This window comes from Fistularia commersonii, chromosome 26, assembly GCF_037954325.1.
Source record: "Fistularia commersonii isolate RoL2024-O1a breed Wild chromosome 26, RoL_Fcom_v1.0, whole genome shotgun sequence".
NCBI classification, from domain to species: Eukaryota; Metazoa; Chordata; class Actinopteri; order Syngnathiformes; family Fistulariidae; genus Fistularia; species Fistularia commersonii.
The window spans coordinates 2,958,340-2,970,937 of NC_141309.1; the positions used below are offsets into that span (position 1 = coordinate 2,958,340).

Below are 12,598 nucleotides of genomic sequence, written 5' to 3' on the forward strand. Positions count from 1 at the left end.
ACCGCGCACGTCTCTATGACGTATCTAAGCAGAAAGACGGGTGGAGATGAGTATAAACCCCGCGAAAGACAACAGGCTATCCTTTTTTGCGTCACGCAAAGGTCGGCGTTTTCTAATGACAGCTTACGGGAAGGAGCTTTGTCTCCTTTTCCTCCCTCCCAAACCGAGTCTATGGGCTATTTTAGACACACACACACACACACCTTAACTCCACAACAGCAATTGGACGAAAGGCGGCAGCGAGCCGGTCGACGAACACGCGGAGAAAGATGGCTGTTTCCGCTCGTCGGCTAGCGGGATGAGTTTAATGCTAACGCTTTGTCTCCTTTTCCTCCCTCCCGAACCGAGTCTATGGGCTATTTTAGACACACACACACACACACACACACACACACACACACACACAAACTTAAGTCCACAACAGCGATCAGACGAAAGGCGGGCGAGCCGGACGACAAACACGCGGAGGAAGGTGGCTGTTTCCGCTCCTCGTCGGCTAGCGGGATGAGTTGAATGCTAATATTTAATGCTAACGCTTATACTTGACCCCGGTGGACGTTTATGAGTCCGCGCACGTCTCTATGACGTATCTAAGCAGAAAGACAGGTGGAGATGAGTATAAACCCCGCAAAAGACAACAGGCTATCCTTTTTTGCGTCACGCAAAGGTCGGCCTTTTCTAATGACAGCTTACGGGAAGGAGCTTTGTCTCCTTTTCCTCCCTCCCGAACCGAGTCTGTGGGCTATTTTAGACACAGGGGCCTATTTCACCAAACTCCTACCACCCTTCGTCCTTTTTTTAACAAGTCTGACTTCAAATGTCTGGAATTCCATGCTGGCTACAGATCAGCACTCCGCTCCCAGACGGGGCCCCACAGGGCCAAGCCAAATGCCACTCCATGTAGGGCCTGATCACATGAACGGGGGCCAGGCCGGGGCCCCCGGAGAGCCGCCCTACCCACATGCATTACATTGCATCGGAGCCTGGAAAAAAATATATATATCACAGGTCAAATAAGTGAAAACTGCCTTTTTCTGAAGCGCGGCTTCTTGCGGTTTGCGGTTCGAGCGTCTGGAAAAGTAGGTGAGGTTTCACTGTCGTCGCAAAGTCGTCCGGTGCTCGGCCCGTTTATACGTCCCCGGGTCCCGATCCCCCCGCCGCCGCCGATCCGAGCGCGTCAGGTTTCTATCACGCGGCCGGGATCCACGCGGACGCGTCATCACCTGATATGGGCAAGAATGCGCGGACGCGAAATATACGCTAAGGTGCAATAAGTGTACGTACCGAAGATAGAATGCGATCTTACAATAGCGGAATGAAACAAGAGCAGAAGCAAACAAACTCTCCCTGTATCTGTCTCACACACACACACACAGACACACACACACACACACACACACACATGGGAGACACTGAGAGGGAAAGAGAGCAAAGCCCCTTTGAATTCATATCAGCTGGAAAGTGATAGCAGATGTCTGATCCATCCTCTCCAAACAGTAAAACGCTCCGACTCATTCCGTCTTAAGAACAGAGTCCAAAAATCTGATGTCATGCCAGAGGAATGTTCTGGAGCGCGGGGTGTCTGTGTGTCCAGATTGCGGCGCGGGGATGCTCCGGGCACGGATCTAAAACAGTACCGACGGGTAACGTGTCTGCGATCACAGGCTCGCCTTCAAAGGCCACACAGAGAGAGCGCTGCCAATATCTGGGTTTTGTAAACCCACGACGTGTAATATCGACGCCGGATAGGTAATCGACACAGAAACGACGCGCCGGCAAATGCCAAATCAAATTTAGCATCTCACGTACCGCTAGGGGCAGGTTGAGACGATACCGTGGCGTTTCCCAGGCCGTCTTGGCTCCGAAAGGACGAGATTTGAGATGATCGATCGATCCCGGTACCAATAAAGTGTACGGCAGCGGCACCATAACATACAATGAACAGACAGTGGCAAGCTAAAAATAAAATAAAATAAAATAAAATGAAATAAAATAAAATAAAATAAAATAAAATAAAATAAAATAAAATAAAAAAATAAAATAAAATAAAATAAAATAAAATAAAATAAAATCTGAAAGAATAAAAAGTGTATCGAAAAATGTCTATACTTATTTAACTTACATGCAGAAGGAAGTAAAAGAAGTGTGCAAAGTGGCAAGTTTCCTAAAATAACCATGATAATCATGGTTACCTGTTAGCATCACGCACGTCATTGCTTTATTCATCCGGCTCCCGACACGAGAAGCTTCTGGGAGGCGTCGACGGCTCTGGGAGTGACGCTACCCGCGTTCCCACCGCTCATAGCTATTCCCATAAAACCTCCTCGGTCGTCAATCAGAACTCAGAACCCTCTCTTGGCTTCCACTATTGCAAAAAAAAAAAAAAAAAAAAAAAAAAAAAAAAAAGCTACATTTCATAATTCGAAGTAATTAATCACCGTGGGGTAAATGATAGTTGTTGTTTATTTTCTTTGAAATGAAACGTGAGCCGAAGATAGATGCCGCTCCGTATTTTGGAACAGCGGACGACGGTGAGACGGATGTGAAATGAAACCTCTGTAGGTTTCAGCCTGCCGAGCAAAGCCGTGGACGAGCTGCGGGTTGAAGGTCTGCGCGTCGGTGCTTTCTCATACCGGCATGTAGAAAGAGAATTTCACGCGGGCTACTTCCTATTGTGTGGAGACGGAGAAGGTGGAGGACTTTGAGTAGTGAAGGTCAGCAGTCCAGAGATATGGAGAGCGTGGCGAAGAGGTTTGCAAGAAGGGTGGAGAAATGGGATGTTTGAAAGGATAGGTAGCGGCGAGGCCAGTCGGAGACACCGAGGAGAAGACGGGAGGCAGAGATGAAGACGTGGAGGTACAGAAGGATGGAGAGGATCAGGAACAAGTCCATCAGAGGGGAAACAACAAGGTTAGAAGTTGTGGAGATCGAGACCAGACTGAGACGGAGGAGGGATGGTGAAGATCTGGATGGAAGGATGCTGAAGGTGGAACTGCCAGGCAGGAATCCTGGAGGAACATGTATAGAAGGAAAGCTCAGATGGAGGCAGATGATTCAAAGAGTTTACTGTCACATGTAGAAACCTCTTTCCCCGTGCGGTGAAACTCCTACGTTGGTGTCCACAGTGCATTTGGAGACGTACTGATAGGTAGAGTGTAAACATTATTCTAAACATGCTTATAGATAAGAATCAGGCGCAAGGACTTTACATGTGCGAGATGAGAGAATACAAGATGGCCGACATGAGCGGGGATTGTTTTGTTTAAGAATACAGATCTAAAATTATTTGTGCAGTTTTATATTGGAATTTGATGGTTGCTCTGTTGTGTATATGTATGTAAATATAGAGAAACGAGACGTTGCTAATGCTAAGAAACAAGCTCGGATTTTCGCCGAGCCCGAAGCCACCCGAGATTCGGAGGGAAACGTAACCGAAGAGCATTTCGCAGCACTTTGTTTCAAATGTCTCATTTCAGCTGGTTCAGCGCGGAGGTCCCACGGACATTAAGCCGTCTGGCTTTTCACAGACAAATGAAATTACCCTGAGCCTCTAGCTTCCACACACACACACACACACACACACACACACATGCCCCAGGAAGCACACCGAGACCAGCAGTGTCCCTTACACCACACAGCGGATCCATCCATCACTGCAGGGAATGGATTCTACGGGCTCATCTATTAGTTGTCGGAATGGCTGTGCAGAGACAGGCCTGTCTTGCCTTGGCCTTTAATCCAGAATTATGGCGCGGAGTGTCTGTTTTACTGTTTAATGTAGGACAATAGGCCAGCTGTTGCCAGCAGGTTTACATCGGAGGGCAGTTCAGCACAACACCGTTCAACCATCACTGATCACAATGGAGGCGCGCATAGTTTGTCAACTGGTAAAGACGACATATAAAACAGCGGCTGTAAATCTTGGCTCTGCGGCTAAAGCCTGGCGTTTCCCAGTAAAGTTAGCTTCTGCCGATCCCTCCTTTTTGAGGAACGCTGGCGTGTTTGAAACAAAAGTAAAACCCAGTCGTCGTCGTCGTCGTCGTCCCCCTCCTCCTCCTCCCCGGGGTGGCAGAAGGGTTAAAAGCGGCGGGTTCTCAGAAAAGTCGAGGTCTCATAAGTTGAAAGGAATGTTGGTGGTTCCAAAAAAAGAAGAAGAAGAAGAAGAAGAAGAAAAAAAAAAAGAAAAACACCGCTGTGCTGGACGCTGCCACCTTCATTCGGAGCACGGGAGAGAGCTTAACCAAGACAGAGGGAAGGCAAAGGGAGATAGAAAGAAAAAAAAAAGGGGGGGGGTTGTTGTACTCTGCATGACAGCTGGGGGGGCTGAGGGTGGAGGGGAACAAGGAGAAAAGAAATAGCCCACCATATATATCTAGAAAAAAAAAAAAAAAGGAAAAATAACTACTTACAATCACTTTAAGTGTGCACAGGACACTCCCTCTTCCCCTGTCCAAGTGCAGGCATGCAGAGCTGCCTTTTCAACCCGCCAGGCACCTTTGTGTGGCCACAGAAATGTGGGGGATCCACTCCAGGCGGGAAGAAAAGAAACACCTCATCCTTGACTATTTGATTAACAGATGTCTCCCATGCCAAGGAGTCCCTCCGAACCCCCCCCCACTCACACACACACACACACACACACACACACACACACACACCCACATCACAACTTTCCCACCCGGAATCCCTCGAGTGGCTTCTGAAAGAGCAGGTCTGTGTCACACACTTCTAAAGTTACATCACAGATCAAGCTGGAGGGAGAAGGAGGAGGACGAGGAGGAAGAGGAGGAGGAGGAGGAGGAGGGGGTGAAAGGCAAAAACATGCTGGGAGATACAGGAGGAGGAGTGAAAACGCAGGGGTGGTCAAAGCGGTTGGGAGATGAAGAGCGAAGAATACTGGTTCGAATGTTATCCGCACATTAAATGGTCCTTATCGGTTGTAATCATGAGCTAAGATGAGATGCTGCAACGGCCTCCGCCGCCTCCATCCCGCTCGACGAGCGGAGCTCGAGAGAAAATAGTCCTTTGCAGGCCGGACCGGTTGAAACCGCAGCCCAGACGGGAATATTGGATTGGAAAGCGGTCGTTTTGTATTATCATAGGTGCCATAATAATGCAAAACTACCTCCTTGAATCTCCGCTAAATTTAGCACCAACAAGGCTAACTTCAGCCTTACTAAATTGTCGCTCTTACTTGTTTACATGTTCACATTTTGCTCTTATTTTTCTTTTCATGGCTTGAACCTGGGTACACATTTCATACCATGACATACATTTCCTGTGCATAGTGTATTTGCAAGTGTATTTGCAGTCCCTATGTCCTCTATTGTAAGTCGCTTTGGATAAAACGTCTGCAAAATGCAATGTAATGTAAAAAAAAAATGTAATGTAATAAAAGTTCCTTGAGAGTCAACGTCAACCAAAAAGCCCTTTCTGAGCGACGTCCTCCAGATACGGTAAATGGGAACCCACGTGACCTCTGGCCCCAGACGCCGATCCCTTTGTCAGCTCGTATCGCGTCCGACGTGTGACATTAGAAGCCGTGAGAAATTGTCTTAGCCGACAGAGTAAACCGGAGGGAGTTGTTAGCTAACGTGGGCTGGAATTGATCGGATTAGCGTGATGCCGTACAGTACGGTTGTGCGCCGAATTTGAACTGGACGACGCCAAGATCGGCGGCGACAGAGATTTATTTGTCAGAACATCAACTGGAGGGATCGACAGTTGGGAGGAAATTTTTTTTTAATCAAAAGTCTTGTTATCGCCTGTATAGCACTTTGTAAGTTCGACTTATTTATAAAATATTGGTAACAGGAGAAGAGAACCAGATGTTACTCTCTCTCTCCCCGCCGCTTTTTGAGAGCCAAACCCAGAGCAAAGAGAGTGGTTTGGAAATCGAACGAAAAACGTTTGATATACGTCAGGAAACGGGTTACGTTGATGGGAGGGAAATGAATTTCCAGTCGTCAAACTAAATTGCGCTCGTCCGCTCCGAGAAAAAGAGCTGGAGGTTTTTCGTAGCGGCGGGCGACACACAGAGTCCTCCCAAACCCCGGCGGAGGGAAGCGATAGCCGACGTAACTTCCTGCAGGACCATAAACAAACAATACAGTCAACTGAAGTCAAGCTGAAAATCCTTTGGTGCCACTTTGTGAGGCAAAGTGTGTTTAACAGTTGTGATTTTTCTTCTGCCGTGGCAGCTATATAGCTGCCTGCCTCATTGGCTGCGTTGCACGTCATCGGTTCAGCTTCTAAATCCCCCTCCTTTCCCAAATTAGTTAAGCAGTCACCGACGGGACGGGCAGGGCTGGAAAACGAACGAGACGAGGAGAGGATTTTAAAAATCGGTGCGTGAAACCGAGGCGCTCTAAAAACGCTTTGGAGACGCCTGTTTCTGCAAAAGCGCATCTAATTCTGCTTAAATAAACAGCGACAATTTAAGGAAACTGGTGAGAGGGGAGTAATGAGACATGCCGGGATATTTCCGCTCGTGTGTGTGTGTGTGTGTGTGTGTGTGGAGATCCAGCATATCCCGCCAACAAGGGGAGTGAGGCTACGAACTATCAGTGAGAAAGCAGGAAGTGAATCAAGGGAAAAATGTACACATCTTGTATGAGGCAATCACACTTTTCTATTCGAGACAGCAAACAGATGGAATTAAAATGCAACTCCAATTCATCTGCTGGTTGTATTTTACACGTGTCATGTGATTAAACCTGAAAAGAGTGAATATATTGGTAGAGGACGCTGGAATCGGAGGTCTAGAGGAAGACCGAAGAGAAGATTTATGGACGTAGTGAGAGAGGATATGAAATTAGTGAGAGGTTAGAGAGGTTAGATTAGGGTTAGAAAAGCCCAAAGAAAAAAGAAGTAGATATGATTAAACCTGAATCCAAACACGGGATCGGCCTCTGTAGCCAAGACGCACTCTCTTGAACAACAACCGTCTTGCACGAGTGCAGCTTCCGATTACCTTAAAATTACGCCAGGTTTAATTTGAAGAATTCGTCCATTACAGGAAAAAAAAAAAAAGAAAAGAGACGCCCGTCAATGGAAAAGAACTCGGTGGCATTCCGGTGACATCATCTCATCTCGCTAAATGTGCGCGCCGTCGTTATTTGAACAATAAATGCATTCATACCGACACAAGCACAGGAATCTGCCTGTCGACAGCAAAACAAAACACAACCCACATCATCCACTTTTCTAAAAGGCTTGTTTCAACACATGTGTCATTTCAAAGACAAAGTGCGGGGAGGCGGGAGGGGGGGAAACTACCGCTCTCCGAGGGATTTCAGTCATGTCCTCATTTGGCCAAGATGCAAGCGCAGTGATGTCTGATTAGTCCTACAAGTCCAGCCGGTCCTGTGGGACGTATCGACCTCGGCTTCAAAGCGGGAGAGGAAATGCCGTGCCCTTCCTGTCACTCCCAGTCGGAACCGAGTGACGTGGTCAAGATGCAATGAGGAGATTAAAAATCGCATGAGCTAATGTGCCGTACGCAGATATAAAGTCAGTAATGCACCCCTGCGGACAAACACACTTTTAGCTAATGACTAATATTCGGGATAAAGGGCGCTTTGCTTTTCAAAGGTCTGAGCCGACTCCTTCAACGTAACTTCCAAACTGCTTAATTACTGCACTTTAACTCTCCCATCTGTTCCTCGCCAGCTCCACAACGGAGTCAAGCTATGAAGAATAACGGTTGTAGTACCGCGGCGCCGCCTCTGGACTCCCCGCTCTGTCGTGCAAACTGCAAACCCAGACGGGAGGAGTCACATGTTTCCAATCCCCCTCTTATTTAGCCGGACTACTGAAGAGCTTCTGGAGCGCAGAGACTTTCGTTTGAAATATAGCGAATTCATGTTTCGCAGTAAGGTTGAGGCGGCGCAAGCGCGCGCGCGAGTGCGTTTGGGGGGAAAAAAGCCGGAGGCCGTCCGAATGCCCACAGACAGAGTGGGCTTCCTGCCCCTTCTGTCTGTATCGCGGTATGAGAAGTTCACACCGCTGTGAATCCTCCGCCCTCCCCCTCTTATGTATCGCGCCGCGACGGCTTCATGCCTCCTCGCCACCCCTTTGGCCCACAGCCCCTCCACTCCCTGCCGTTCCACCGTGGCACCGCACAAAATTCGAGCTTGGCTTGATCCCAAGCACTGGGGCCCACATACCTCCCAATTTCTAGATTAAATAGCACCGGTCTCTGAAGTTGTTCCAGGGGCTAATGGCTTTTGTTGCTGGGAATAATCTACACATCCTCTCCCACATCCTGGGGGTCTGCTGGCCTGTTGTGAACCCAGCCTCTCGTCTCATCTCCATCTCAATCTGCACTTCCATTCTGGTTGACCTCCCCACCTTCCTACGGCGCGGACCGGCAGTTAAAGTGCACGGGCATGCAGAACCGAGCCACCCGCATTGAGGGGAGGATCCGCGAAGATGACATAGGGCCGAGACCCATGCCGAGTTTTATAGGGAGTCGATGCAGGTGCCGTCTGAAGTTTAATGAAGTCCCTAAATCTCCTCTCTGTCATCTGGAGTGAACTTGAGTGTAAGCAGCCGGAGCGAGAGGGATAAGTGTCTGCGAGGTTTCCTCGTATGGAAAAGGAAAAAAAAAAAAAAAACCCGCAGCGCAACCGCCTCTACGTTACCGCATCGCGTCAAATATAGAAGATGTTTAAAATATTAAAAAGCGGAGACATATTTCGGGCAGATAAGTCAAAGGCTGTTCGGGGTGATCAAAGAATATTCCATGTCGTATGTAACCTCTTGTTAAAGTCGAGTTAAAACTTCAGCCTATAACTCCGCTGTCACTCTCTGCCCTTCGAAATGTCTGATTGAGACAACTCTTGGCCGCGACGTCAGATATTCGCACAGAATACATATTCACATATGGGCTCATATCCTGTCTGGGGTACTTTTTCGGTCCCGGGAGAGCGCTGGGGGAGCGGAGGGAGGCCAACACACTGAAAAAAGGGGGCTGCGGTCGTCGACCGCAGACACCGGGACGTTCGCTGACCACCCTAATCAGTTTACTTTATCAGCTCCGTTCTTCCAAAGGCCAGACGCTGACGTTCTTCATTTCGCCGGGCCTCGGTCACGTCCGCAGGCGCGACTGCAAGAATCCCGATCAATTTCTCATGGCCGGCCGAACGCGAGAGACAACATCCAAAATGATGACCTGCGCAGACGGGCAGGAAGGACACGGAGGGATAAGCAATATAGGAAACACAAGGTCTAGCGGTGTCGCTTTTCCAGATCAGCAAATGACAGAAATCTTCGAACGAGGCCCGCCTTAAACCCCGAGCAGGGGAAATCTCATTTGCGGTTAATAGCTTACAGCCCAGAAGACTCCTTAAATGATTTGCTGAACAAATGGAGCCGGGGAAAAGGTAGAACACCTCCGGCGGGAGTGGTAGAATCTGCTCCGTGGAGTCAGAAGAGGTTTTCGGTTCTTCGCGGTGCAGGAAAAGAGAGAAATAAAAAAAAAAACAGCATGGGTAAAAAAAAAAAAAAAAAAAAAAAGGAAGAAACCATGTTGGGTTTGGAACGGGGGTACGGGGAAAACGCTACGTCGACTCTGGGAACTAATTAAAGGGAATGAACGGAGCAGATGACAATCGTTAGGCGAGTTCAGCGGAGAGGTGGCGAGCTTTGGCGCGAGGACGGAGGACGGAGGAAGGTGGGGTAAGGCTTTGGAAACGGGATGAGGCAGAAAGGGAAAAAGAAAAGTCTAGGATGAAAGTTTTAAATACAGGCCTCCGTACCGGTCCGTCTGCGTTTAGACTCAAAAAAGCCACAGGGCTATTTTTCACGTAGCTCGTCTCGCTAAAGCTATCGGAGAGGTGGCGGCGTTCGTTCTGCGAATCACAACCCAAACACATCATCTTTTAATCACCGCAGACATGCTAGCAGGTCAGAAAAAAAAAAAAAAAAAAAAAAAAAAGTCCCCCGGGCCGGCATTTGAAAGCGGTTAAGGGGGGGGGGGATGTTCCACAAAGAAGATTGAGACAGAACGAGGGGAATTTTAAAAGTCAAGTGTGCCATAAATCATGCTCAAGAATCACTGAACCTACAAACCAAACCAGGGGAGCTTACGGCGTTCTCAATAAATTGTGCCCTTTATATCCTTTAAAATAGTTTCTACATGTATTTTAAATGATAAACCGCACGGCTATTTGACTTCCCCTTCCGTTGTTTACTGGTCACAGCTGCCGCCGTTGTCCTTTGTCTCTCCTCGGCTTTACTGCGTATATTCTCCTGGACCGAAACGGACCGAGGTTTGATCTGAGCGAGCGAACTGTTTCCGCTCTCTTTATTTTCCGTCCCGGGCGTCTCATTACGAAAGGCTGTGTTTGCGAACCGAAAAAAAAAAAAAACAACTCTATTCTTTGTGACTCTTGGTTGTTTACTTCACGGGATGTACTTATTCGCTGCTCCCGCTCTGACCCTGAACGCAGCTACGGGCTACAGGGCAGCTGCTCTCCGCTTTGCAAAAGTAGTTAACATAACTATGCCCTGCGGCGTGTGCGCTCTGCGCTTAAGCGTAGCTTCGGCGTTTAGCGACAAGCGCCTTTGCGTGCAGGTGGCGTGAGTCTTTTGGTGCGTTTACCTGGCCATGCCCAGGCTGGAGAATCCCGCCGGGACGATGAGAACGTCGAGACGGGAGAAGGGATGGGTTCCGAGGACGGCGTGGGCCGCTTCTAAACATCGCGGCAGCAGCCGGAGGACCGACACCTTGAGAAGCGACAAAAAAAAAAAAATACAGCTTTGGAATGGGTTTTTCAGCAAGGATCCAAATCTTGTTTGTTTCTTTTTTTTTTTTTTTTTTTTCATAATTCAACAAATTGATACGGCAAGGACGCGTATCTGGATTACCTCGTGGATATATCGAAACGGGTTCGGTTGGAGGCGACCGCGGCGAGAAAGGAAAGTGAACCGGCGCTTCGCTGGAAGCGCCTCGATTCGACTCCGCGCGTAAATTCCCATTTTAAGTGTTTGGGAACATTGTGTTTGCGGCGACGGCAGCTCGGCGGTTTCGCACACGGACCATTCGGCCGGGAGACACGGGCGGAAAAAACGGCCGGATTGTCGGCACAACAACATTAGCGGGCGCTTGTCTCTTCCGATAATGTAAAAATCGCATTTTCTCAAGTCGGCGATTCCTTGAAAAAGCCCCACCTGGGCCCTCCGCAGCAGGCTAATGGGGGCAAACACACGGTGCGGAATCACCCGCTGGGACCTCGCAGGCCGCTCGGTAAATCGGCATGGGTAGTCGCCATGGGAACAAGCGATGCCGTCATCTACCATGCCTGAATAATCAGATACAGAGAAGCTCTCATCCTGAAGGGAAGAGTACCAGAATGCAGAGTCTGAGCAGGAGGTCTGGTCTCCCCTGCAAGAGATTAAGGAGGGGAAGAAAAGTTTAATCCAAGGTTAATAAGGACAATTTAATTAATTGTCTTTCTGCTGAGCATAAAATCTTCAAGAGCTGGTGAAACAAAAATTCCACAATGTGTCCTTTCTGTGAGGGTGGAAACTAAATTAGTGGAAATCTGGAATATATATATACATCACAAACCACGGCGTTCCCAAAAGTATCAAACTGCAGACATGCAATCTCATTTATTCTAAATCCAATATCCAACACCAAATCCATCCTCAGTATCGGGGCTGTTCCGAAGGGTTTCCAGCAACGGCCAAGTTTCCTTCCAGCCATTCATTGAAAATAAAGGCCTTCCTTGTAGCAGAAGATTCCTGGGTCTGCTGCAGACTACGGCTGGCCTGCTGGAGGAAAACCATGAAGGGGGGGAAAGAGGGGGGGATTACTGGAAACTACTGGCAGACGCGCCAACCTGCGGGGCAGACTGGAGGAGACCCCGGCCCAACCCTGCCCCGCCCTCAGCCAGACGGCTCTCTTTGCGGACGTTAAACTCGCAGAGTTTAACGCCCGCACAACATTTCGGCCTCCAAAGATAATTGAAACGCCGATCGACTTATCAATCACCCCGGTTTCACCTGCTTCCATTTTTTTTTTTGGTTGGTGGGGCACGGGGGAAACTTTCTTCGCCCGTGGAATGTTGAAAGGCCAAACGCAGTTTAATAAGGGAAGGGGGAGGTCCCGGGAGAAGAAAAGAACACAGTAAAAATAACAGAATACCTGCCAGTCTGGAGCATAGAGACCTTTACAACTCCGGGGGCGGAACATCCCGGCGAGGACACAAGTCCGCCGTCTGTCCGGCTTCCAGACCCGAGCTTGGCTCTGCCGCCGCGATCCGTCCCGTCTCCGCCTCCTTCCACGGCCGGGGGGATTTCAGCGATGACTCGCCGCCAGTGGCCCACCGCCAGGGCGAAGGTGGAGGCCGGCATGGGCATGGTGACGTAGTATTTCCAGATCGAAAACCCTGCGGAAGGCAGGAAAGGGCGGGACGAAAGAAGCTGAAAAACCTATTAGCGCAGGGCGTTCGTGAAACTTCAGAGAAAATAGGAACAGGAAATTAAATCCCTGTGTGTTAATCTTTACACGCGACTGGCTAACGTGTGACTTTAAATACTGCGACTTAAACCAGCGATACTGGTCTCTTATAACAGTATTTATATCTTT

The 12,598-nt window shown here is 48.8% G+C and overlaps 1 protein-coding gene across 1 annotated transcript in view; it reads right to left on the reverse strand.

The window, feature by feature from the left end:
* Window positions 1-12,598, reverse strand: part of aopep (aminopeptidase O (putative)) — a 78,106-nt gene that overhangs the window by 58,479 nt on the left and 7,029 nt on the right. The window contains exons 4-6 of the mRNA XM_086174043.1: window positions 12,155-12,398; window positions 11,176-11,389; window positions 10,607-10,731 (exon numbers count right to left, since the gene is read on the reverse strand). Coding sequence (XP_086030169.1) covers window positions 10,607-10,731; window positions 11,176-11,389; window positions 12,155-12,398 — 583 coding nt within the window. The remainder of the gene's footprint in view (window positions 1-10,606; window positions 10,732-11,175; window positions 11,390-12,154; window positions 12,399-12,598) is intronic.